The sequence below is a fragment of the Psammomys obesus genome, unplaced genomic scaffold (genome assembly GCF_907164565.1).
Source record: "Psammomys obesus unplaced genomic scaffold, mPsaObe1.curated_primary_1811, whole genome shotgun sequence".
In the NCBI taxonomy this organism is placed as follows: domain Eukaryota; kingdom Metazoa; phylum Chordata; class Mammalia; order Rodentia; family Muridae; genus Psammomys; species Psammomys obesus.
This window is the reverse complement of record NW_026596095.1, coordinates 7,060,534-7,088,132: the sequence shown is the minus strand read 5'-3', so window position 1 is coordinate 7,088,132 and position 27,599 is coordinate 7,060,534. Positions and strand designations below refer to the sequence as shown.

The following is a 27,599-nucleotide window of genomic DNA, read 5'->3' as shown; positions in this document are numbered from 1 at the left end:
CTACTTTGCATCAATATACCTTTACGTATTTATGAAATTGCCTCTCTCCATTCAAGAATTTGAGCACTGGAATCAGAGCTTGAGCATTAGAAAGACAAAAAAAAAGGAAGAAAAAAAAATCACACACTGGTTATAAGAGATTTTGATCTCATAATTGTGGAAGACACATCCTATATTAGAGACTTGAAGTTGATCTGTATAAAAATCACCGAATTTATATTTTCCAAAGAAATTTGTTTGACTCCTACCAGATCCCATATACTTTTTTTTTCTTCTTCTATAAGGCAAAGATTGATTGTTAAATGAAGACAACAATAAGAGCAGTAAGATAACTCATTCATGGCCTTATAGTCTAGAGAAATAATAAAATGAAGAGACCCTGTTTCCATTAATATTGTTGTAAAATATGTATTCAACACTTGGTATAAATGTGAAACAAAAAAAAAATACCCAGAAACTATTTATACAGAGAATAAAATTTTGTTTCCATCATATATGTCTTTATATTTTATTTTGAGGTTTTATGAAGGTATTATATATTCAAACATTTTGAAGATCGATAAGGAATTTCCACTTTCATTTTCATTAAAATTAAATTGAAAACGGGTTCGGCATGCATTATATCTGTGATTCTCTGACTTGCTGTAAACTGTAGCAGTCTTGACTGCGTCTTCTGGGACTACCGTTCCCAGGTTTCTTCAGGAGGCTCTACTGTCCTTGCACACTTCCTTACCATTCTTGAAAAGTATTCACCTCTTAGATTTCTATATGTCCTTTAAGATTGTGCTATGACAACTCTTTCTGTAAGATTGCTGCCCATTTTGAGAAAGAAGTTCATATTTTCCCTTGTGCTGTCAACTTGCATTATTATTTTAATTATTATTAATTATAAAAGTGTTTTTTTTTCTGTGTCCATGTCTGTGTGTGTGTGTGTGTGTGTGTGTGTGTGTGTGTGTATGTGTGTGTGTGTCTGTTTGTTGGGAAGAATGTCTCAGAATGTTTCAGGCATTGATAAATCAGAGGACAACTTGTGTTAGTGAGTGCTTTCCTTCTGTGACATGAGTTCTAAGAGGACAGTCACATCATGCAAGTTCTCGGGCTTGCCACCAAGTATCTCTTACCTGCTGAGCCCTTAAAACTTCTTTAATTGTATCTCAAAATCAGCTCTAGACTGGGGTTTGTGTGTGTGTTTGCATGTGCGTGTGCCTGTGTCTGTGTATACTAAGGAGTCTAATTTGTGTTGCAGACGGGGCCACGGGGTAGGAGTTACTTAAAGGAGAATGAAGAACTTCCTTGTGCTACATCTGTGAGGAAAATGTGTCTCTTTGTACCAGCAGTTTTTAAGTATCTATATCTTCTCTGGAAAGAATAGGGTCTTTTATTTTTATTTTTATTTTTTTATCAAAACAAAACATCCCCCACTCCCCTTAATTGAATTCTATTCAATTAAGTAAATTCTGTTCTATTTTCAAAGTGGCATCCAAGGAAAGAGATTTGAGGTGGCATATGTTGATTTCTCCTCAGTCTTTCCAGGAGGTGAGAGTCGGTGAGGACATAGAATGCTTCAGAGTACTTTTCAGAGCTGTTTTAATGGGAGAATGTCCTGCTCACCTATGGAAAATCTCAGTAACTCCTGCTTTGGTTGGTGGACAACCCCAAGAAGGATTTGGTGATTATAAATTTGATCTGGTGATAGGGAACCCACATATATACCACTTCAAGCAAGTGCTTTAAGATTTAAAAACTTATTTATGTTCTGGTGATATTTATGTTCTATTTCAAACAGGTGCTTTAAGTTTTAAAAATGCATTTGGTTTCAATATGGTGACAACCTTTTCTTTGTACCTTACTTCTCTTTACCGTTCCTGGGGTCTATTTAGACTTATTTACATTTTCACATCTTGGATGGCTTTTTAGAAACCCGATTTTCTCCTTTTACCTGACATACATTGTTTGTTAAGGTGTGAGGGGAAACTCTACTCACTTCCTTGCATCCTAACTAGGTGCAAAACTCTTGCCTGTATTTCACGGTCAAAGCCTCACTCTTTGGTATCTAGCTTGGTAGTGTGAATTTGAACTGGGAGGACCTTGGAGGATTTTAACCAGAAGACCGGGCAACAATTATAACCACAGGAATCAGGAGATGAATAGCTGCATGAACATATATAATATCTAAAGTGTTTGAGGTACAGTTATAGTTTGGGTAACAATAATTCTTTTTATATACAGTTGTTCATGTTAATTTCTACATTATTTTTAGTAATTCACTTACAAGGCTATTTGAATTACTCTCGAAGCCTATGACTGTGTTTATTTTCTATATTAAGATATCTTCTCACACCTTGTAAACCTAGAGTCATACCTCAATTTCCATTTTAAACTAAATCAGTCACAAAACAGTCAGTGATTATTTTAATATTGAGGGTTTTAAAGGGTGCATTATGAAAAAATTAACATGCAAAAGCAGCACAAAGCTAAATTATTTATTATGGAAAAATTAGTCAATCTAGTTACTCCCCTAAATTTTACATGAATAAAATATTACAGAAAATTTCCTTTTGGGTGATCAGTATATAGATCAGAAACTCCCCAAAGAAACTGTATTAATAAAGTTAACTCATTCCTTATTAATGCCCTAGGCATTTCAGCAACATGCTAAGTGAAATATCCACCTGAAAAATGACTTTAATGATAAGTTATTTCTTTGCCTTATGTACATAATGGAAAATTAGTTCAGGAAGAAAATCTCAAAGGGACAAAAAAATAGCCAAGTGTGAAATTTGCGAATACTTTCTTGGATTGGGTACAAATGCTATCCAGGCCAATACTGGTGATAAATTCTTTCTATCCTATTTACAACCCAATCTTGATTAGTTAAGAGCTCATTTTCCAGTTTGTGAATTATCTAGGTCCTTGAATCTTCTTTTCCCTCTGGCTGATTACCTCCCATTTCTCTGCTCATTTACATCTCTACCAAAAAGGGGAGGAGTCCAGGTGAAAAGAAAAAGAAACCACACATTGGCAGTTCTTAATAATTTGATGCTTGGTTTAAAAAAGCAATTATTTTCCATTTGGCAGCATGGATACACCCAAGCTTTTTTCCTCTTTGATACAACCCATGAAAGGCAGCACAGCAAAAGGACAGGGCTATGGGATCAGATCTCCCAGTAAAATGTCAAAATCCTAGCACTTACAGTTTGCCAAATATCTGAGAAAAGTATTTGTCTTCATCTTATCATGAATTGGGGATGATAGCCTTCCCATATCTTCTTCACCAAATGATTGAGAAAGGAATGGAAAGAATTATAGACTCAGCTAGAAGCTGTTGAGTGTCTTTGTGAAGCTACTATACATTATTAGTCCTTGGATTTGTATATAAAATCTCCTTGTCTATTGTTTTTTTAATTTTTTTATTATAATTATTATTTAAATTAGGGCTTGTTTTCTGAAAAGGCTCATTGCCAGGTTGTCACTGTTTATTTATTTATTTATTTTCCATGTTACATTCTCTGTTCTAATGTTGTTATAAAATGATCAATAGAACGGTTGAAAGGACCAGTAAAGATCCAGTGTCATCTTTCCTGTTGGGTTTGGCTCACTAATTCTTTCCTACCTACTGTTAGGGAGATGATTCCCCAGTAACTGGACTTTGCATATATTCTTTCCAAAATGTTCTGCAGGCTAATGTGAATTAGTATTGTGGTTTTGGTTCTTTAAATGAAGAGAAAGCCCACAGATAGAATTTTGAATGAAATGATGGTCCATTATAGACTTTAAACTGTTCTATCAAAGTATTGCTTCTTAACAATTCCTTGTTTGTGATGTTTTAAGGACGTTTGGTCAGCCTGGCCAGACACTAAATATGTAGTTCAATCTCTCCCAAGACCATGTTTTTTTAGATGGTTTATAATGACTTCCATCATGCTTGTAGGTAACAGGCACAGAATTACATTCAAACTAGTTAGAATCAATACCTGTCTGTACAAATGAGTTTAAAAGAAAAGATTATTAAAATAAAAATTTCTAGAACCCTTAAAAGAGTAATTCATTAAAATTCTAAAAATTGTATCGATGCTTGAATCTCACTACGAAGGGTAATAAAAATACATATCAGGGGAAGGGTCTGGATAGGGTTTTGGATAGGGGATGGGACAGGAGGGATCAGGTGGAGGGAGGATGAGTGAGAGAAAGAATGCTGAGAGACAACCAGAATGGGGGTTCATGTCCAGTGAGTTAGACACCTAACACAGTGGAAACTTCCAAAAATCTATGAGGGTGACCCCACCTAACTCCTAGCAATGGGGGTTATGGAGCCTGAACCCATCAAGCCTTCCAACAGAAGGATTAGGACACCAACACAGATACAAAACCTACTACCTACAATTTGTCTTGCCTACAAGATGTGCTGAGGTTTTGGTGCTACAGAAATTGAGGGAGTAGCCAACCAATGACTGGTCTAGCTTGAGACCTATGTCCTAAATTGGAGCCCACCCCTGACACTGTGGAGGGACAGGAACCAGAGGCTGGATAGCTCAGAGATCTAGGTATAGAGGAATTGAAATCCCTCAACATGATGCTCTGGCAAGGGATCACATCCAAAGACCTTCTAGGTCAGTATGATTTGGCTGTAATGGTACACCTTTAAATTTCTGGCTTGAATTGAGTATACACCTTTAATTCCCAAATAATGATATATAATTCAGAGGGCAGATAAAGTGAGAAATCAGAGAAAATTTTGATAGGATGAATCAGAGATAGGATAAGCTTAGCTCTCATGAGAACAGAAGGGAAAGGGAAGCTACTTATGAGCAACATAGAGAGAGAGAGAGGGAGAGAGAGAGAAAATTTGTGGAGATAGTACAGTACAGTTCAGTGGAGTTAGGTGCAGTTTAGCTGAGTGCAGATGAGTTTTTGCAGTTCATTTCCTGGCATTCAGAGGCAAGTTTTCCAAGCACAGCAATTCAATGAGAAGTGGAGAGAAGCCAGTTTGAATCAGTTAGTTTAGAGAGTAGTTTTGAGCCAGAACAGCTGAGTTGAACCAGACAGCCAGAGTTCAGAAAGAACTAGAAAGGCTGAGCAGTAAGTCTCAGAGGATAAAGACATTCTGGGCCTAGGTTAACAGATGGAAGATGGAAGCTGAAACCTTCAAGGTCTGGGTTGCAGAAGATTAGATTGTACGGAGGCTAGACATTTCCAAGCCTAGGCCTAGCCATGTATTCATACAGCGTAGGTATGACTCTCGTCTTATACCCTCATCTGAGGAAACAGAGATCACATATCTTGTTATTTTTAAATAAATACATGTTTTTGAATAGAAAAAAAAAAAAAACAAAACAAACCAAAAAACATCATTTACAACCAGAATAGAATTAAACATGAATGGGAAACAAAGTCATTAAAATGATTCCTAATGGTATTTTGCTGTATTTACAGATCAGTGTTTACCCCAGTTGGCATCAGAGTGGCTTCACCCTGCATCTGATGTAAACAGATGCAGAGACCAATAGCCTAACATTAGATGAAGCTTGGGTAAACCTGTGGAAGATGGGGAAGAAGGGTAGTAGGAGCCAGTGTGGTCAGGGACAGCACAAGAACACCCACAGTATCAATTAACCTGGGCCCTTAAGGGCCCACAGAGACAGAACTGCCACCAGGGTGCCTAATGGGATTGACCTAGTCCTCTGCACATATGTTTAAGTTATGTAGCTTGATCTTCTTGTGGGACTCCTAACAGTAGGAGCAGAGGCTGCCCTAACTCTATTGCCTGCTTTTGAGACCCTTTTCTCCCACTGGGTTGTCTTTTTTTTTTCCTTAATAGGGGAGGATGTACCTACCCTTGTCTTATTATAACTTGATATGCCATTTTGGTTGATATCCCTGGGAGGCCTGCCTTTTCCTGAAAATAAATGGAGGTCAAGTAGATGTAGGGGGTTGGGAGAGAAAGGAATTGTGGAGGAGATACTGGGAAGGAAGGAGGGAGGGGAACTTTGGTCAGGATATAAAAAGTAAAACAATTAATTAAGATATTCTAAAATGATTTTAAGTAAGTATCTTAAAAGACCCAAGCAGTGAGATATGAAATTAGTTTCACATGAAAACTAAAATCGTTGAAATACCTGTTTGGTGAAAACAAAAGCTGAAGAAAAGAAACAGTATCAACAACCCCACCCATAAGAAAAGAAAAAAGGAAGGAAAGAAGGAAGGGATGGATGCAGAAAAAAAAAAAAAAGGAGGGGAAGGAGTGAGGAAAAATGGGGGAATGAGGCAGAGAACAGCATGTAAATGCTGTAAATCCTCCTTTAGCTGGTAACCCAGAGCTTGCCTGCTCAATTTCAACTCCATAACATAAAGGGAGCACTTTCTAAATCTAGTTTTAGAAGATAACAGATTAAATTGCCTTAGAAACTAAGAGAAGATAAATAGTACAGATTTGAGCAGAGAAGCAGGGAGGTAACTGCTGAAAGTTTTATGTGATCCTTCTTCTTCCCTGATATCCCTGTGCCTGATAGGCTAGGGTAAGATGGAAGGGGAGGGGGACCTCCCCTATCATTGGACAGGGGGAGGGGCATGAGAGGAAAAGAGGGAGGGAAGGTGGGATCTGGAGAGGATGAGGGAGGGGCGGCAGTTGGGATACAAAGTGAATAAATTGTAATTAATAAAAAAAATTAATTTTAAAAAAAGAAAAGAAAAAAGGTATTAGAATGGAGTCTTCCCAAAATCAGAACCCAAGGTTTCCGGAGAGATATTAAAGGAAGTGGATCCACTGAACGCACTTCTTAGATTTTTTTGCTTTGACTGTGTTTAACATTCATTTGTTCACATAGAGACCTAGCCCCACTCATGAATTTATCTGGATACAAGAACAATCAGAATTCATTGCATCTCCCCATTCCCTTGTGTTTCTCTCTAGCTATTCACCATGCTCAGTGTCATGCCTCCAAATCAGAGAGACACTTTCTTGCCCAAAGGCAGTCTGATTACAAAAGGACAGGTAATTTGCAAAAGCCTGTATTGTTACCAGTTAATGCTTGTATAATGACTACTTTAAAGGGTTTGATAGATTGTTCTTAAGATTTTTCTCATCCTAAATGACACCAACCACCAACATTTTAATCGCTCACAAAGCCAAAGCTTAGAAACTCAGCCCATATGCCTTAGGTTTCTTAATACCGCGTAAGGTCAGTTTTAACTTTTTGTTGATTTCCTGTGACTCAGCGTCAAAGTGAGGGTCCTGACAATGGGAGATCGTTCTGTGGATGGCTCTGAGGTGCCCAGGGTAGCCCAGAAGCTGGGCTGAGGAGATAGGAGGCAGGGTATTTGAATTCAGCCTAGCTGAAAAATGAATCTTGTGATGCATCTCATCCAAAGTGCTAATATGATTTCACAGAGAACCTGCTTTTAAACTGATTTGGCGAAGTACAGTCTTCTCTGAGCTGGGCTCCTGGACTGTATAAAATGGAAGAAGTGAGCTGAACATGCGTGTCTATCACTTTCTGTTTCCTAGCTGTGGATTCAGATTGACCAGCTGCTTCAAGCTCCTGATGCCTGGACTTGAGTGCTGTGATGATGGACTCTACTTCTGAGCTGCAAGCTGAAATAAACATTTTGTTCTTTGAACGGCTTCTGCCATGCTAGGTGTTTTAGCCTTGCAGATTCAAAGGCAATCCTGGCTTATACTGGGAGTTCTTAGGTTAGCCTGAGCTACACTGTGAGAAATTATTGAAAAGAAAATGTTAAATTAGTATTGTCACTGACATTATTAGCATTACGGACCATTGATGTTTTTTTGTACTTTATTGTTAATTCACTCCTACTTTTTGCTTAAAGGAGGGTCTCTTTCTGAACTGAAAAGCTTCATTTTTAATTAGAAAACACACTGTAGACATGCAGCTTTCTATACAGTGGTTGTATAGTCAGTAGTAATAGATTTCTGTAATGTTCTTTAATGACCTCTAGATTTATTACACACGGCATACATGGACATGCTACTCATCTCTGTATTTTGTTATGACAAATATCATGCTGTGGCCGAAGGATGTGACTCCTACATTAGCTCCCATTCCCCTCAGGAGTCCTGCCATCTTCATGATTCGAATTACTAGGCCAGTGAGCTGCTTGGGGATTTGTTTCGGAGATTTTAACTTTGGATGTGAAAATGTGCCTGTTCTATTAGAGAAAATAATTATGTAACCTATGATCTGCTACATTATAAAGGTCACATTATTTAAGTCAGAAAAATGACTAGCAGCTGTATTTTAACAGGCATAAATTTTAAAGTAGTTGAGACAAGTAAAGTGGGTTTTTAGTGACTTTTGTTTTCTGGCATGCAAATAAATATGGAATTATGGCAAAAGAAAAAAGAAAAAAGAAAACAAACGCTAAGCAGAAAATAGTTTGTTTTTTTTTTGTTTTTTTTTTTTTTTTTTTTTTTTTAATATAGTGGAGTTATCCATCTCAGTCTCTAGATTTAGAAATCTAGGTCTTTTGGGTTTTTATTTTTTTATTTTTTTGATTATTAGTTCTTATGGATCTTGCTAAAGTTATATCTGTTTTGGTTTGCTCAAACCAGGTCTGTCTTTATCCCATTTTTATATTTTCTTTTCACTGATTTTTTTTCCCCTATACCATTGATTTTAAGTATGTCATTTAATTACTCACTTTAAGCCGAAGTAACTTTCCCTCCTAGTTTTGAAAGTTAGAATTTGAGGTCATTATTTTGATACTTTACTTCATTTATCATTCATACATTTGAAAGTACACTTTTGCTCATGACTAATTCCTATATACCTTACAACAAATTTAAGCATATTTTAACTTCTATTTGCTTCAAAATACTTTTAATTTCATTTTTGATACAAGAGTTTTGAACTCTTGAGTATTTTCCAAAAACATTCTGTTTCAGTTGTGAATTGAATTATTTTGTCATCAGTGGGTGTACTTTGTATGACTTAAATTACTTAGCACTTCTTCCATGGACTAGAATATGGCCCATTTTTTTCTAAATGCTCTGAAAACATTCAGAACAAAACAAAACAAAACAGTTTTATTGCCATTGACTGGTATGCTCCAAAAGTGTCAAATAGATAAGTTGGTTGATAGTGTTTTCCAGATATGATACTTTCATTCTATTAATTACTGATATCAAGGTAATAGACATTGAAATATAATTGCAGGCTTTCCCATTGTTCCTGAAAACTATATTGGTTTTTTTGCTTCATGCATCTTTCAGCTCTGTTATTACGTATATAAACAGTGTTGTTATGGTCTATGTATAAATTGATCCTTTACCATGACATTGTGACTGTTTTGCTGTTTGGTTCCAGTGATATACTTGCTTTGACATCTATTTTATCTATTATTAATGAAATAATATTAATTTTATGAGTGATGACATGGAATATTATTTTGATGCTTTTAATATAATCATGTTTGAGTTTTATACTTAAAAACTATATCTTAAGTATAGCTGAGTCTTGGTTTTATTTCTAGTCTGTAAATCTATGCCTTTTAATTGAGGTGTTTAGATTATATTTTCAGTGTGACATGGAATGATCAGGCTTAACTCTATTATCTTGCTCTAAATTTTGTTTTTTTTTTCCTTCCTCCTCTTTCACTCCCTTCTCCCTCCCTTTTCTTTTTCATATGTTTTAAATGATTTTATATTGATTTTATATTGATTTTACTTTTTAGATAGAGTCTCATGTTGTAACTCAGACAGGCTAAAACTCACTATGTGTCCCAAGCTATCTTCAGGCTCACAGTAATTCCCCTGACCAAGCTTCTCCTGTGTCGAGATCAAAGGCATGAGTCTCCACACCTGATTTATCCATGTTCTTGTTTCCTTTTATCTGTCTTCTTTTGTAATGAGTGGAACATTTTATGCCTACTGTTAACCTTTTATCTGTAATTCTTGATCTCTACTTCCCTCCATTACTTTCTCCCTCTATCTTTCCTCTAAGACCTTCATTTTTCATTTCAATGTCTTTAGGTTTCCTATTCTTACCCAATTCGTAATAGTTTCTTTTTAATTAATATATTCATAATTACACAATTACAAAAGAAAAAAAAAGGTACCAAATTTTCTGGATAAAGATCACACTTATCCAAGAGTATAGGACATAAATTTAGGATGAGGTTAGGAACTGTGTAGGTTGGTGACTGTCAGAGTATGTGCGCCACTACTTCATGCTTAAGGTTATCATGTGATGCCGATCATTGTGGTTCACAAGCATCATAGCAAGGGAGGATGGTTGCTTCATTTCCTCCTTTGGAACCATGAACAGCACCTTCTGATACATGAATGTTAGTCCTCAGGGAGGGCATGTTCAAGTCAGTTTCAGCTCAGATGTATCTGGGCCTGTGTCTGAAGCACTAGTGTCATCAGCAGTAGGAATGTGCCTTCCACCTTCGGGACAAGAAGGGAAATGGCAGTAACATATAACGTTCGGGGAGTTTCTTAGACAACCCCCAACAATAACTCAAAAGTTGATTTCTCATGCCTGGTTTTGCAGCTTTTGTTAGATGGCTTGACTATTGTCATCAAAGAAAGCAAAGTTTCATTTTTGTTTTAGGTAGATAATTACTAGTATGATTCCATATTGTTTTCAGATATTTTTATTGTTATTTTTACCATCCTCCCTTTTGTATTTCTCTCAGTCCCCCCTCCCTAATTATTATAATTATAATACAATTTTTTAAAATATTTTTTTTATTTATTACAATTTATTCATGTTGTATCCCAGCTGTAGCCCCCTCTTTCTTCTCTTCCCAAACCCACCCCCTCTCCCTCTTCTACTCCGAAGACCCTTCTCCAGTCCACTGATAGGGGAGGTCCTCCTCCCCTTCCATCTGACCCTAGCCTATCAGGTCTCATCAGAACTGTCTGCATTGTCTTGTTCTGTGGCCTGGTAAGGTTCCACCCCCATAAGGGGGAGGTGATCAAGGAGCCAGCCACCAAGTTCATGTCAGAGACATTCACAGTTCCCATTACTGAGGAACACACTTGGACACCAAGCTGCCATGGGCTACATCTGTATAGGGGTTCTAGGTTTTCTCCATGCATGGTCCTTGGTTAGAGTATCAGTCTCAGAAAAGACCCCTGAACCCAGAGTTTTGGATTCTGTTACTCTCCTTGTGGAACTCCTGTCCCCTCCAGGTCTTTCTATCTCCCTCTTCTTTGATAAGATTCCTTGCACTCTGCCCATAGTTTGTCTATCAGTCTCAGTATCTACATTAATGCCCTGTTGGGTAGAGTCTTTCAGGCCCCCTGTAGTAGGCTCCTGTCCTGTTCCTTATTTCTCCATCTTACAAGGTCTATCTTATTTGCCTTTCTGAATGAAGATTGATCATCTTACCCAGGGTCCTCATTCTTGATTAGCTTTTTTAGGTGTACAGATTTTAGTATGATTATCCTATATTATGTGTCTAATATCCACTTATAAGAGAGTATATATCATGTGTATCTTTCTGCTTCTGGGATACCTTACTCAGGATGATATTTTCTAGTTCCCACCATTTGCCCGCAAATTTCCTTTCCTTTTTTTTTTAATCTCTGGAAGCTTAAATCTTTTATCTATCTTCTGTTGCTTAGCCTTTTGACCATTTGGAATACAGTTTTAATAATAATTCCATCCTGACAGTTCTGAGATGCTTTATGTCAACTGACTGTTCTTTGATTATAAATTTATATTTTCCTATTTCTTACACAGAAAGTAAATTTTGTTGACTGTAATTCACTATGAATTTTTTCTTTGTTAGACTAGATATTTCTGTATTACTCAAAATGTTGCTAATTTCAGCTTGTGGCAGGTAACTGCAATGCTGAGTTGGGAGCCTCCCTTGGCTTCTCCTCAGTGGTTTCCATTGGTGGGGCTTTCTAGTTCGTTGCTAGAGTCTGCGAAAACAAGTCAAACAAACAAAACAAGGCTTTGCCCTCTACTCCACTCAGACAGTTTTTCTCTAAAGACTTTTGACTCTGTGAATAAAAGTTCATAGTCTGCTACACAACACACACTGTGTATGTGTGCGTGTGTGTGTGTATGTGTGTGTGTGTGTGTGTGGCTGCTGTGTAGGTTCCTGACATCTTCCATGTTCTCAGTGTCTCTCTACTCTCGTTCCCTATCTTATGAATTCTATCCCTCTGGTCTTTTGGCTGTGTCTCAGTTCATTCCTAGAAACTCTCAGTGGAAGGGCAGAATGCTGTTTTTTCACATTTCAGTGATTAATGTTTTTACTGTCTAATGTTTCTTTTAGGAGAATAAGCCAAGTTTTCGAGTTTTCTACCAATGCTGTAGCCAAAGCTTTCTTTTAAGAGTCTGGAGACACCTATCTCAAGAAAATATCTGGCAACTCCACAACCCCTCTGCAAGTCCCCCTGCTCCTATGTCAAAGCCTGTGAACCACCACAACAACCAGTCTGCGTGGAAAGATGTCCCCAATAGTGCAATAGCAGCAGCCTGATTTGGCTACAACCAACAGTTGTCCAATTAGGCCTAAAACTCTTTCTTTCAGTAGCAGAAAATCATGCCTGGCACTATAACCTAGCCAAGTGTTCATAGCTGGAAAGGTCACAGTTCTTATAGGAGAATATATGTTGTTATTTTCATAAACCAATACAATTTCTAACCAAGTCTAAATATTTATCATTATTCCCACAGAAAAATACAGACCTCACCCCTTCATCAAAGAAGCTGCATTTTGCAGCAACAGAGGCCACTACAGAGATCCATAAATGGTAAAAATAGACAGAAGTGACACGAGGTTTCTAGTCTCACTGGAATATTTCTAACTGAAGACCTGCATCAGAGAACATGGAGGAAGAGAGGGCAGGAGGTGTTGTAAGAGTCAGAGGATCTCCTTGCTGCTGGATAGCATCTTCTAGACATGTTCTTGATGCTGTGCCCATGAAATGTCAACAATATGGCTACCTAAACATGACCTAAATAACAACACATGTAATCAAGCTGACACGTGTATATGTGTGTGGGAGGAGAGAAGTAGAAATGATGAAAATAAGGTTCTCTTAAAAAGTAAGTTAAAAACTAGATACAGAATGTCAAAACAATCACATAGCCACAAGTTGTCCATGGTATTCCCCATTCTGATTCATTCATCTCCACTGTTGTTGTTGTTGTTCTTTTTTGCATAATTTAACTCATTTTAATGCTTTTCTTTGGATTCTATGCTTCGACTAGAAATATGATTAACTGCCATACTTTCTCTGTGTTTTCTTTCTTTCTCTTTCTGTCTTTTTCTTTCTTTCTTTTTCCTTCTTTCTCTCTTTCTTTTTGAGACAGGGTTTTTCTGTATAGCTTTGGCTCTCCTGGATTCACTTTTTAGACCAGGCTGGCCTCAAAATCACAGGGATCAGCCTGCCTCTGTCTCCCAGAGTGCTGGGATTAAAAGCATGAACCACTGCACCTGGCTCTTTCAGTGCTGTTTTAAATGGAATCTATGCAATTAAATGAATAAACAAAAGGGAAGCAAAGAAAAATAATGAGTGAAATATTAGATAGAAAACCTTGCATTTCATAAAACAAAATATTCATTCATTCATTCATTCATTCATTCACTCACTCACTCATTTATTATTTGAGATAAGGTCTCACTACGTAGCCTGAAGGGCTCAAACTTGCAATACTCTTTTTCTCAATAAATAAGATTAGAGGCATGTGCCACTAGGCCTAGCTCAGTCTTTAATTTTTTTATTGGTACCTATTTAAAAATAATCCTTTATATAAACCAGTCATTCATAGTTTTTTTGAAAATCACTTTCACTATATATTTAAAGTGCTGCAAGTATGCTGTTACCTTTGCTTATCAAATATTTATTGTAGACTCTATCATGAAAAATTATTAGCTTAAACTGGAAATAAAAGTTACATACAAAAAGTATTTTATGGAGTATAATAATACATAGTAGTGAGTAATGATTGCATGTCAGAATGTCATTCATAATTTCTCAAATATTCTGTATAACGCCCTCTGAGGATTGTTACTATCACTCAGGTAACAACTGAGGCTGACAGTGCTGCGGAATGACAAGGTAGTTGAAAGCCTATGTTTGCGTTCCTACCCACGCTGACATTTTCAGCTCTGAGAACGTCAGAACAGAGTAGGGTATGAACTATTGTACTCCCATTCACTTTGAAATTCCCATTACTATTAAAATTTATGGCAGAGATGGAGAGATGGCTCAGAGGTTAAGAGCACTGGCTGCTCTTCCAAAGGTCCTGAGTTCAAGTCCCAGCAACCACATGGTGGTTCACAACCATCTATGATGGGATCTGGTGCCCTCTTCTGGTTTGCAGGTGAACATGCAGGTAGAACACTGTATACATAATAAATAAATCTTTAAAAAAATATGTTAATTTTGTAAACCAGATTGCTTGCAATTCCAATGAGATAGCACTGGTATCAGAGGTAAGATTCATCTAGAAGTTAGGTACAGGAGGGAGACTGAGAAATACCCACATCCTCAGGAATTTATAAACAGTATTAAGAAAGCACTGTGGTGTGAACAAGGGAACCATTTCCAAGGGATACACCAGCCTTCCCTTCAACAGCTGCTCTGGTGGTTTCCTAATTTATTACTTTTTAATCAGCTTGTAGAAATGGATAGAAACAGAGACTTGACAAGCTCAGAAAACTCCAGAGGGAATGAAGGCAGAATCAAGTAGAGGGACTCTTGAATTTTTGCTTGTGAATATTCCCCTTCAGCTATGAGGAAAGAAGGATCAAAATGGTGTTTGCAATAAGAGGATATTTAAATGGCCAACTTTTAACGGTCATTGCTGACCAGACAGCAGATATCATTGCTGACCAGACAGCAAATATATACTTTCACCTATTACTAAATTCATTTTTTTCTAAACAAGTGAAAGTAAAGTAAATAATTTTTTTAAATTAAGCCTGCCTGTGGTGAATCAGCGCTTATGGAGGCTGTAAGGAGACCCTATTGAGTGGGCTGAAAGACAGAAGAAGCAAGGAACATTCTAAGTGTTTGAATGGTATCTGTAGTCTGACACCGTATTTCTGAATTGAGAATTTAATGTGAGGTCTGGTAACTACTCAAACCAAAGTCTGACTGAGCGGTTGACATTATTTTCTATAGGAGCAAATAAGCTACAGAACAAAAGAACCGGGTTACCAAGGGTTCTTAGGAGAGACTGAAGCCAAAATAACATTGTCTAATGTCAGTTAATAATAATAATAAATATATATATATATATATATTTTTTTTTTCTTTTGGGAAGTCTGTAGTTGAGAAAGAAACATTTGAGGGGCTAGCTGAGTAAAACTTGGAATATCATTGCTTCTCTTTTTCCTGGATTATATTTTTGGTTCATTAATTTAATTATTATTTATGTATATGTGTTTGCCTGAGTGCTTATCCCTTCTAGTCTATGCAGTTGTTAGTGGAGCCAGAAGAAACTGTTGGATCCCCAGGAACTAAATTTACATATGGTTGTGAGCCAGCATGTGTGTGTTGGAAACCAACACAGCCGTGCTACTTCACCACTGTGCCAGCTCCCACAGTCGCTTAGCTTACATAGGACTGAAAGAAATGCCACCTGGCTTAGGTTGGTTCTCTGTAGCTATGATAAAATACCACAATCCAGAGATCTTGGGCAGGAAAAGGGTTTATTTTGTTTATACTTCCACATCTCAATCCATCTGTGATGAAGAAGTTAGGTCAGGAACTCAAACAGGAACCTGGAGGCAAGAGCTGAAACCGCCATGGAGAAAAGCTGCTTACTGGCTTGCTCAGATGCCTTTATTACTCAATCCAGAAGGACCGCTTGCCAGGGCTGGCCTACCCACAGTAGGCTGAGTCTTCCCACATCAGTCATTAGTCAAGAAAATACTCCACACACACTCACATGCCTACAGATAAATCTGAAAGAGAAAATTCCTTAAATGATGCCCCCTCTTCCCAGGTGAACCAAGCTTATGTCAACTAGACACAGAAAGAGAGAGAGAGAGAGAGAGAGAAGAAAAGTGAAAAAAAATAGAAAAAGAAAAATGAAAAATCAAAGAAAACACAAAGCAGCACAGCTTCCCAAGGTAGAATGGAAAGATGTTGAGCTCTGCCTTACACAGTAGCACTGGCTCAGATGGGAATGCACCACGCCTGCTATTCCTCTGATTAGCATTTCATAAATACACCAGTATGTGAAGCTCAATTCCAAATGAAAAGAAGACGATCTTAGGAAATCATTCTAACAGAGTTTCATATATCAAGGTCCCAAAATAATGCTGATTCTGTAGGAAACACAATCATCCAATGAGCTTAATAAAAATTACAGATTCTCTAGCTAGGTAAGCACACACACAACACACGCATGCTTGCACTCACTGTGTCCATGCCACAATTTCTGAAATAACTGAACTCAGGACTGCACCACACTCTTCCATTCGGAACCCCAAGTGATTCTAACATGCAATTGGAATTGAATTTTTAGCCAAAGTTCCACAGAAGCCTTGATATATATAGGCTTGAACGTCAATGAATGATACTTTTATTTTCCACTTACATGTCACTGAAATTTAGAATTTGTAATCATGAAGGCCACAACTCACATCAGTTTTGTGGATGACCCATATCGACACGGGCAGAAATCATGGAGAGACATAATACAGTGCATATGGCCACCTGAAAGCCTCTGCCCACTGCTGCATCAGAATTGCAAATAGTAGACCCCAAGCCATGCTGCTTTGTCTGTATCAGTGAGTGAAATGTATCCATGGGAAATGGTGCTGAACATCTGTAGCCCTAGCACTTTTAAGGTAGAGGCAGGAGAGTCAGAAGTTTAGTTTATGTTGCATAGTGAGTCTGAGGCCTGTCTCAGCTACAAGAGATCATGTATCAAAAAAAAAAAAAAAAAAAAAAAAGCAAGAGAGAAAAGAAAGCAAGTCGAATGTCATATCTTTCCCCCCCATTTTTAGGTAAATATGGCATGCAAATAAAACATAAATCGCTAGAGAATGAAAAGGATCTTACAAGAAAAAAAGATAGGTAAGAGAAGAAAGAATGTGAGGTGAGTAGGGTTGAAGGAAGTGTAATACATACTTGTTAAAAATTTAAACACAAGACAATTGTTAAATTAGACCACAGAAAGGGTCCAGACAGTTCTTGATGAGACCTGAGAGGCTAGGGTCATATAGTAGGGGAGGAGGACTTCTTCTATCAGTGGACTAGGGGAGAGGCATGGGAGAAGATGAGAGAGGGAGAATGGGACTGGGAAGAGGAAGGAAGGGCGGGACCAGGAGTAGATGAAGGTAGGGGCTACAGCCAGGATACAAAGTTAATAAATAATAATAATAATAATAATGAAAAATCTTGAATAAAAAAGTTATGACTATAGTTTACCTCATTCTTACTTTGTACATATTTATGGCATATGTTTTTGCACACACATATGGAGAATGTGCATATTCAAGCAAGAGTATGCGGAGGCCAGAGGTCCATGTCAGAAATCTTCCTCTATTGTTTTCTTCCCTACTTTTTGATGCAGGGGTCTCTCACTGAAGCTAGAACTAAAAGGGAGCAACAGAGATCAACTCATCTCTTCCTCATGGCCACCACTGGCCTGAAGCAGAACTTAACACATGCATGCCACAAGGCCTGACTTTTCACGTGTGTGCTGGAATCTTAATCCAGATTCACATGCTTGAGCGATAGGCACTTTACCTACTCAGCCACCTTGCCAGCTTCCTCTCTCCCCTGTTTTCAAAATATATTTTGAACATCATTCTTTTACATAGTTGTGATCCTTCATAACCTTAATAATTCTGAAGTGTGCCTTTATTATTCTGAAAAGCAAAGGAGCTTATGTTTTTACCCTCGGTGGAAGGAGTCTGTGGTACACAGAGATTAATAATTTGCACTTAGAGGCTGCTGGCCAATAACACCTCCAGGAAAGAGGACAGTGAACAACCTACTTAGAATCCTTGTGAATATAATTGCAGGCAGTGCCGTTAGCTGAGAAATAGTTTCCCCAGCAGTGAGGATGAGGTAGTAGGGAATGAAAAAATACCTAGCCACTGTCCCTCTATTATTGTCTCCATAAAGCCCTCATCCTGGTCTGGTCTATCTTTACCAGCAGCTTCACTGCTGAATGCCTGACTGCCTTCCCCTAACTTCTAGTTGGCCAAAATTATGCAAAAACATGTCTCTCCTTGTTAAGTCATTACATTCAGGCAAATCAAGGCAGGCTTTATTTTTTTGTTGTTTATTTTGTTTGTTTGTTTTACATTTTTAATTTTTTTTATTTAAGCCTAAAATACGCCAGTTCTTGGCTTTTGTAATGCAGGTGAAAAGATTGACTAAACTGATTTCTGTAAGCCCCAATTATACAGTACATTTCATAATAAGCTTTGCAAAATCTCAGCTCAAGAACAAAAACTCTTAGTAATGACTTGTCACTACAATGGTCCCTATGCCAAAGTTAATTCACAGATGAATATAAAGGAAAATTTAAGAGCCGAGCACGTCTAACTCGAAGGTGGGCTCTATTACAGCATGAGTTCTGGGACCCCTCACATCTGTAGCTGTCTCCTCTGGTTCATAAGCAATGGTTGTCTCCCATCTGGAAACAGACCCTAGCTTACGGATATTAGTTCCCTGCATCCCCGTGGCACGATTTCTTTCTCAGAAAACTTATCCCTTGCTTAGAAGCTGCTGCAGTGGGTTGATTATCCAATCCTCATCATTAAAGGTGGAAGCCACGCACTTGAGAATGATGTGGGAAAACTCCAGTGAGAGTGATAATTAAAGTTGGAAAATGAAGGGTCACCTGCCTTCAGTCAGCTCATCGGGTTTGGCGTCAGAGTAATTCTGAAACAGTGGGGGAGATGGTCTTCTCAGCATGGCAGGATCTGGGTGCACACGTGCTCTTTCCATGGGTTCAAATGAGAATGCCACTTTAATTGTGTTTAAAATGTTATCTTTGGTATGGGGAGTGAAAACAGGAGAAATGAGTTCTAAGAATACAGAGAAAAGACTAATGAGTATAATCTAAATGGGAAAAGAATTGGGAAAAAAAAAGTCATGCATTTTTTTTTTTCAAACACACACAAAAGCATTATAAGAGAACATTGTTGCCAGGGTGATTTAACATTTAAAGTTCTCCTTTCTGCTTGACTGTGGGATCAGAAAGCCAGGTGCTTCAACCCAGATTCTCTGTCTTCTGACTATCACCTCTTGGTGCCCATTATTATAACAACTTATTTCTGCCTCAGAAACACAAACAAACAACAACAATAAAGACAGTATCATGTGAGGTTAAGAAAGCTTTTATAAGGAAAATAGGTTTTTGTTTGTTGTTTATTTGTTTTTAAAGAAACCTTGGTTTCATTCAACACTGAAGGAGTTTCAGGAGGGGAATTGTATTTATTTCATACTGTTTTATATGTTACTTTTAAAAGAAATGTTGAATTTTGAAGAACAACATAGAGAGGTATAGATAATAAAAGCAAAATTTAAGTACAGACTACAACTTTGGGATAGAGTATATATTCAGTCATGAATAAGATCTCTTGCTTCCCTGTACCTCAGTTTCCACCATGAATTTGGGCATGTGACAGTATCAAGTTTATGAAGATGTTGAAGCATCCAGCAAGTTCAACGCATAAGTTTAATGCTTTCATAACATTGTCTGGCACAGAGCAAGCGGCTTGTTAAGTACTTAGTCACCAGGGTGATGACAAGGATATGTTTGGCACCTAGCTGAATATTCAGTACTACAGACCAAGTTAGGATACTTATTAATACTTTTTGTTTTCACAGTTGGGTTTCTTGTGCTCAGCATCTAAAGAAAAGACATGGATCCTTTAGAAAACAAACACTTGGCATCATTATTGCAGACACTTAACTGTATCACAGGAGTCATAATTGCAACATCAGGCTCCCAACCTGAAAAACTTCTAATGAGCAGATGCTAAAGATTTCTGATGGGTCCCCATAGTTCCCTTTACATCTGAAGAATTGTTTTCAGAAAGATAAGTTATGTCTGTTCTACATGACTGTATTTTGTTTCAGGGTAAGATTGACTATGGAAGCCTTCAAGCTGAATACCTGCTAGACAACAGCATGTGTCCCTTGGAAGACTGATTTTTCAGATTATAAGGAAACATTCACGAATTCCACTAAATTCAAAAGTATTTAAATATTTAAAAATACATATCACGAGAGGATTAACATGTCCTTTTTTTCTTATAATTTTTTTTTTATGACTTAAACGCACACTGTTGGATGCTTCAGTTTCCATTCACCATAGCTCATTGAAAGAATAAGAAAGAGACAGAAGGAGCAGGGAGTGAGAGAATGAATGAATGATACCAAGAATAACCTCAATTAGACTACTGAAGATAAATACTTTTTATTTCATGGAAATTTGATTTTACTGCAAGAATTCTGTGTGGTTCCTTAAAATTAAAGCTTTCTACAAAACATAGCGAGTTCATTCAGGCTAGGAATGTTAAGATTATTTGGTAAATTATCTCCCACTGAAGAAATATAAATAACCAACATAAGATATTCTGTTTCAGCCTTAGTCTTATATGTAAAATGATTTATAGCCTGCAATTTCTCCCTGAGGTCACCACCTTCATAAATACCAGCCACATACGATGAAAACCAACTCAATAAAATGGGTATTTCATTCCTCTTCCCTCTGCTCATGTAGAGACTGCTTCCATGCACAGTGCCCATTTATAACAAAGCCTCACATTGGGAGGGATTTTATGAGTTCTCCAGCTTTCTTTCTTTATCTTTCTATGCATCAGCCAAGCAACTGGCAGATTCTTTAATAAAATATATTATACGCATTAATATTTATAAGCCTATGAATTGGATGTTTAAATAAACATCCAGCAACTCACTGGTGCCCGTTCTCTTGTTTTAGATGTTAAATCACACTTACATTGTCCGGGAAGTCAGCCTTTAGTTCTGCGACACTGTGACACCAATAAGCAGCTGTTTTCTCACTGATGAGCTCAATGTTGAGGAAGGAGCTTTGTCCTGGGCCATACAGGGGGCCAGAGGTGGTCCCCCGGATGATTCTCGGTGAAACATTTGTCACGATGTCCTAATGAAAGAGAAAACATATTGTTTCTGTTCTACAAAGAAAATCTGAGATCTTTATTGTATACTCATTTCCATGTGACAATATTTTACCAAGTCTCTTCTCACATTTTTCCAGATGAGATTTTTAACATGCTTTATATTACAGATGAGCATATGCTCTTTTCAAATGAAATGGTAGAATAAAATATTCATTAGCGTTTGCTAACTTACTGAAGTTCTAGATTGCACATAGTAGAATAAAACTTTTTAATTAAATAATGTCCTGGTGGTTTAGGCTGTACATATTTTAGTTTGTTTCTAGTTAAAAAATAAATAAATAAATAAATGAATGAATAAATAAATAAATAAATAATAGAACATTAAAATTCCATGTAGGTCTATGAAATCTAAGTAACACTAATCATTAACTCCAGTAAGAATTAATGTTTAAAGACAAATGCATAATTTTTTGAAATGTTATTTAAATGCAAATCAACTAAGAAAAACATATTACTATTACTAGCTCATTAAACTTTCATACATATTCTAACACATTAACGGGGTCAAATAACATATATATATATATATTCATATGTCTACCTATGCACACACACACATATATATATATATATATATATTCACATTCCTTCATGTATATACATTTGGATGAGTGTGAGTATATATACTCATATTCAACATGAAGACAGTTCCTCTTCCCAAGATTGAAATGAGATTATCAATAACTTCCTGATAAATATAAACAGTAAAATTAACTTGCTTGTTAGGTGTAATTACCAATCCCAGGCTGTTTCTAAAGCAGCATTAGCAAAGAAGAATAACATTCTTTCATTACTTAAAACCAAAAAGAAACAAAGAAGGAAAAAATGTTTCTTTTGCCAACTCCCAATTAAAATTAATTTTGAATAAAGGTCATTTAGTTAAGGATTTATCAGAATTAGTCTTTTAAGTACCCCTCCTCACCATCTTGTCACTTTTAGTGAGATAACATGAACCCCCATTAGTATATAGCAATTAAGGTCAATTTACATATTTTAATTAAGAACCACCCCATATAAAACAATTAGTGTAATAGGCATACTAACTGGATTTCATAACATTTGGACGTTTTTCCAACTAGATAGACAGGAAACCTTAATTAGCATTAATTAGTGCTGATCTGCATATGTTTGATAAGGCATACCCTTGCCACAAAAGATTATTTATTCCTGAATGTGCCAAATGCTACAGTTGCAGAGGATAAAAGGACTTTTCTTCACATTGCATGTTAATTTCTGTTAATTTACATTCACTTCTACATTCAAATTAGTATATTATAAAATAAATGGTATAAATGTTACAAAAAGCCTCCTTAAATATGTACATTTTAACTTATAGGAAGCATGCCAGTTAAATTTTTACTAATTAAGCCATTCCGTTTCTATTGTGTTTGTGCACAATATCACCAGCCTCGCTTTGATTTGCTGCTGAAAAACCCTGTTACACAATCATGAACGCAAAAATGACAAATAGAATCACTCCGGGAAGCTCTAGCAGACGGGTCAAATTTCCATCCTGGCAAATGCTTCAATGTGTATGCAGCCTCCCCGTGGGTGGCTCTGTGTGGCTCTTTAGGTAGGCACTATTGTGCTGCCAGTGTTGGAAAAGACGTTTCTGGAAATGTTCCCTTTGAATGACCCTGGTTTTCTTCTCTGTTCCAGTTTTCAGATTTCACACTCTTTTATCCCTGAGATCCTTCTACCCGCTATTCTGAATGCTTTCTCTTGGATAAATTCAACCCAGATAAAAACCTGTTCCTATGCAGAGGACTTGGCCAAGGAGGTGGATAGAGACTCTATTCAGTTCATCAAGGTGAGTGTAGATGGAAAGATGGGAAGGGAGTCTCTTTAGAATATGGCTGGAGTCTCTTATTCACTAAGAGTCAGGAATTAAATCGTGTATAATTGAAAAGCTGCTGTGAAGATTGCCTACAAAGAGGTGAAAGAAATTTATTTTGCATAGAAATAATTCAGATATTGAAACAGTAATAAGTCATGCTTAAGAGCTAGCATATATGATTTCAAATATGGCTTTTCTCTTTTACCAGCTATAGGCTTGCATTTTTTTTTTCCCTGGGAAACAAAGCTATCAACATTTCTTGAAATAAAAACATATCTTAATCCCCCTGTGACCTAAGATTTTACCATATTATAATCTGCAAGCCTATCCAGTAAACCTCAGAAATCAATTTATGCTATGGTCTCATTTACCAGAAAAAAATAATAGAAAAGAGTAGGAAGAGAAAGAGGGAGCTGGAAGAAAGAAGGAGAAAGAGAAAAAAAGTGAGAGGGAGAGAGAGAAAGAGAGAGAATGAGTAGAGAGACAGAGAAGTTTCTTAACAATCTCTGAGATATAATTTCAAAAACTACCATAAATCATGCATATGATTTTTTTATGGAAATATTCAAGAAGGACCCTGTGGTAGTTTGAATGAAAATGACCCTCAAAGGCCTATATACATTTTAATATTTGGTCCCCAGTTGGTAGAGCTGTTTAGGAAGGATTAAGAGGTGTGGCATTTTTAAAGAGATTATTGGGAGCTGGCTTTGAGGTTTTCAAAGTCCACAGCAGGCCTAGCTCTTCTCTCTATCCCTCTTCCTCTTTCTCCCTCCCCTTTCCCTAGAGCCATGTCTGCAGCAATGCTCCCTACTAAGTTGTTCATGGGCCTACCTGCTGAAACTATAAGCAAGCCCCTAATTAAATGCTTTAGTTTATAAATTGCCTCAGTCATGGTGTTTCTTCACAGCAGTAGAACAGTAACTAAGACAAACCCTGTTGGAAATACTTCTCCAAACAATCCAAGTTTTCAATTTCCTTAATATAAACAATGATAAAAATTCTTTATAACACTATAGATAGGTACTATGTAGAATTTTTAAATAGTCTGTAACTCAGTAACTTAATAAAAATAAAAAAAAAATTTGCAAAATTCAACCAAAATTGGCAAAATTTTAACAATCGCCCAGTAATAGTTTGGTAATAGAAACTTTATTTTAGCTTGTTTGTCTAAACTTGAGTTGTTCTTGCAACTGATTTGCCAAAAACTTTCTCTACAGATTGAGATTTTAGATTTTTTATTTAATTTTTTTAATTTATTACAGTTTATTCATTGTGTATTCCAGCTGTAGCCTCCTCTCTTTTTCTCTCCAAATCCCGATCTCCTTCTCTCTTCTCCTTCCATGCCCCTTCCCCAGTCCACTAATTGGGGAGGGCCTCCTCCCCTTCCATCTGACCCTAGCCTAAAGTAAGTGGCAGGTATATGATAATAGGGGCCCAACCAATTATCCTTAGTTATATGATTAAGTTAAAGTTTCATACCTGATAAAACAGTGTCAGATGAAAGGGGAGGAGGTCCTCCCCAATCAGTGGACCAGGAAAGTGGCAGGGAGGAGATGAGGTAGGGAGGGTGAGATTGGGAGGGAATGAGGGAGCGGGATACAGCTGGGATATAGAGTTAATAAAGCGTAAATAATAATAAAAATTTGAAAAAATTTCAATAATTGAGCAATAACTTACTAAAAGTTTTGACCAGGGAACAAGAGAATTTGAGTGTCCTTTTATATGATAATAATTCATGTTAATTTTTTGTTGTTGTTTTATTTTTTTTGAGACAGGCTTTCTCTGGGTATCCTTGGCTGTCCTGAACTCACTTTGTAGACCTGGCTGGCCTTGAACTCACAGACATCCACCTGCTTCTGGCTCTCTGAGTGCTGGGATTACTGGTGTGCACCATGACACCTGGTTTTTACTTTAATGTTTAATAGCTAAAGTATATTGGTATTGCTTAGGGGGATTAATAGAACAAACATGATAAGAAACAGTGAGACTAGATACAAGTTCATTATCTATAAAAAGATAAATTACCATGGCCCCAGCTTTCAGTAAATTAACAATGTTCAGAGTTTCAAAAACAGATGTTGATGGAGGAGGAAGTGTTAGAGGACATCCTAGCTTCATGTGCTAATGGAACCACCATCATAAAACCTAGCTTCTTTGCATTAGTAAAGACTTGGATGCTGAACATCTGATCATATTTGTTTAAGTTCATTAACTTGACTTCTATGACCCTAGAAAAGAATTATGCTATTTCCGTAGTTACTCCTGATTGAAGAGAACCACAACAGTCACATTGGTAAAAAAAGAAAACTTAGTCATAAGAGAGTAGACTGAGAACTGGGATAGAATGACATTAGGTGAAAAGGAATGGATTTTATAAATGACAGTGAATGGAAAGGGGCCTCTCAAAACACAAAAAACAATCAACCAACCAGCCAACCAACCAACCAACCAACCAACCAACCAGCCAACCAACCAACCAACCAACCAACCAACCAACCAACCAACCAACCAAACAACCAACCAACCAAACAACCAACCAACCACCAACAGGACAGTTCATGAAAGGATAACAACCATTCAATATGTTTCCGTTATGTTCGGTTATGCACAATGCTGTGATATAATTATAATCTTAAGTGTACTGTATTGGAAATGCAGAAGAAGGACTGGCTCTCTGGGTACACAGAAGAAAATAGCGAAACTGAGGGGAGCAGAGTAAGACGAACTTTCTGAGGAAGACATGGCACCCAGCTTGCAGAAGGACATGAAAAGATAATCTGTTCTGTGAGCTGTGTGATAGCGCAGTGTACGCTACTAAAATCTGAAGATTAGAATAGGTCTGTCTACTTGAAAATATTGAATTTAAATCTAAGCTATGTTTTTTTCCTGTTTCAAGTAAGGGTCACATGTAGCCCAGGCTACTCCAAAATCTGCGATGTAGCTGAGGCTGGCCAGGAAGTGATTCTACTGTGTCTACCTTCCAAGTGCTGGGACTGTAGATATAAGTCACAATCACCTACTTCTTTCTCTCTTTTAAAACCCACAGTAGAAACATTAGAAACAGTCTAAGCATTTACTTTGTTGGATTAAAATATTTTAGCTATTCTACAAATGAAAATTTCAAAATATGAAAAGCACTACAGGGCAAGACACTTTCTAAAATATGTAGTTTTCTAGATACATGGGTGACACAGAACATTTCTTCCATAACTGAAGAAAAACACTTTGTAAATTAGTCCAACAGCAAATGCATTGTTACATAAGACCCACCAGTCTGTCTAGCACGCCACCACCCTTAGGAGAGCAAAAGGAGGATTCAGCACTGGCCCAGTCTCAAGCATAACTCTGTCAGTGGGATTTCTCTCTCCCCTTGTTCACGTTATGAATAAACATGCCAACATTCGATTACCTCTCAAAAGAACTACTAGTCAAAATTTATGATGGGTTTAGGTGGTAAGACAGGTAAGATAAGAATCGCTTTTCAGCTAATCATCTTTTTCATTTGAGTGTATTACATAAATTAGCCTTCAAAACCCGAGTCAGTAACAGGCACACCCTGTACATGAGGAACTCTTTTCTGTATGGAAAACACATGGAGAATCACACCGCTCTCTTAAAAGCGTAACATGAATTAACAACGCAGTGGCGCAGTCACCATTTTAGAAATGCTGCTACTGCAGGCCTGCAAAGTATGCATCCTTGACATACATCAGAGTGGTTCATTACAACTCTATCCTCATGCTGATAAGGATGAAAGACACCAAAATTAATAATTTTCCTCAGTTGCACTGTCACTGAGCAATATAGCTAAGACTCTGTCTCAGGCGTGCATATGAGAAGAGAATAATAATAGTAGTGATTACTAATATATGATATAATAACAATGACTGGAATGTTATTTTTTGTGAGAAAAGAAATCTACTTGAACATGTTAACTATTGAAAAGATGAAGTGTGGTATGCTTACTTTAAGAGAAAGGACTATCTTAAGTAATTTGAAGAAACAATACCTCAGGGAAATTTTCTCTCTTCTAATTGTTTTAATTTGCATATCCTTCTCCTTGTCTCCTATCTCTGACTTGTTCCCTCTCTCCTCTCTTCAGCTGTCTCTTCTTCTTTTACCCCATTTCTCCTCCCTTTTCTAACTCTTCTCTTTACCCAGAAGATATCTTCTGCCTCAATTCACATGGTGGATGCAGAACTGGTTTTGAGTTTATAGGAAACAGGTATAGCCTCTCCCTAAACATGGAACCCTTTATGCCAAACAGTAACTCTTAGGCTCTGAAAGAGTTAATTTGAATTGGATATTCTTCTGCTTAATTGCCCTCTCCTGCACAGCAGAGTTAATTAGGATTCATGTAGATGTTCAGATAAATGAACACAGAGAAACTGAGGAATCAGTAAGTAGTTTCAGAGAAAACTACTCAATTAGGACTTTCTAAATTCACAACAAAAACATGTCATACAGACATGGGTAGGATATAAGTAACTCAGAAAAAGGCTGTCAAAGGAACAAAATGATTACCTGGTAAAATGTAAATTACTCATAATCTTGAGCCCACTGTTACCATCCTTTCCCTTTTTCTGGTAGCAAACACTTTGCAAAGTCAAAATTCTAAGAACCTTTGAGGTTCTGC

The 27,599-nt window shown here is 37.1% G+C and overlaps 1 protein-coding gene across 1 annotated transcript in view; it reads right to left on the bottom strand.

Annotated features, from left to right (window-relative positions):
• The window catches only part of Dpyd (dihydropyrimidine dehydrogenase), an 844,213-nt gene that overhangs the window by 337,357 nt on the left and 479,257 nt on the right, over positions 1 to 27,599 (bottom strand). The window contains 1 exon segment of the mRNA XM_055628041.1: positions 20,925 to 21,089. Coding sequence (XP_055484016.1) covers positions 20,925 to 21,089 — 165 coding nt within the window.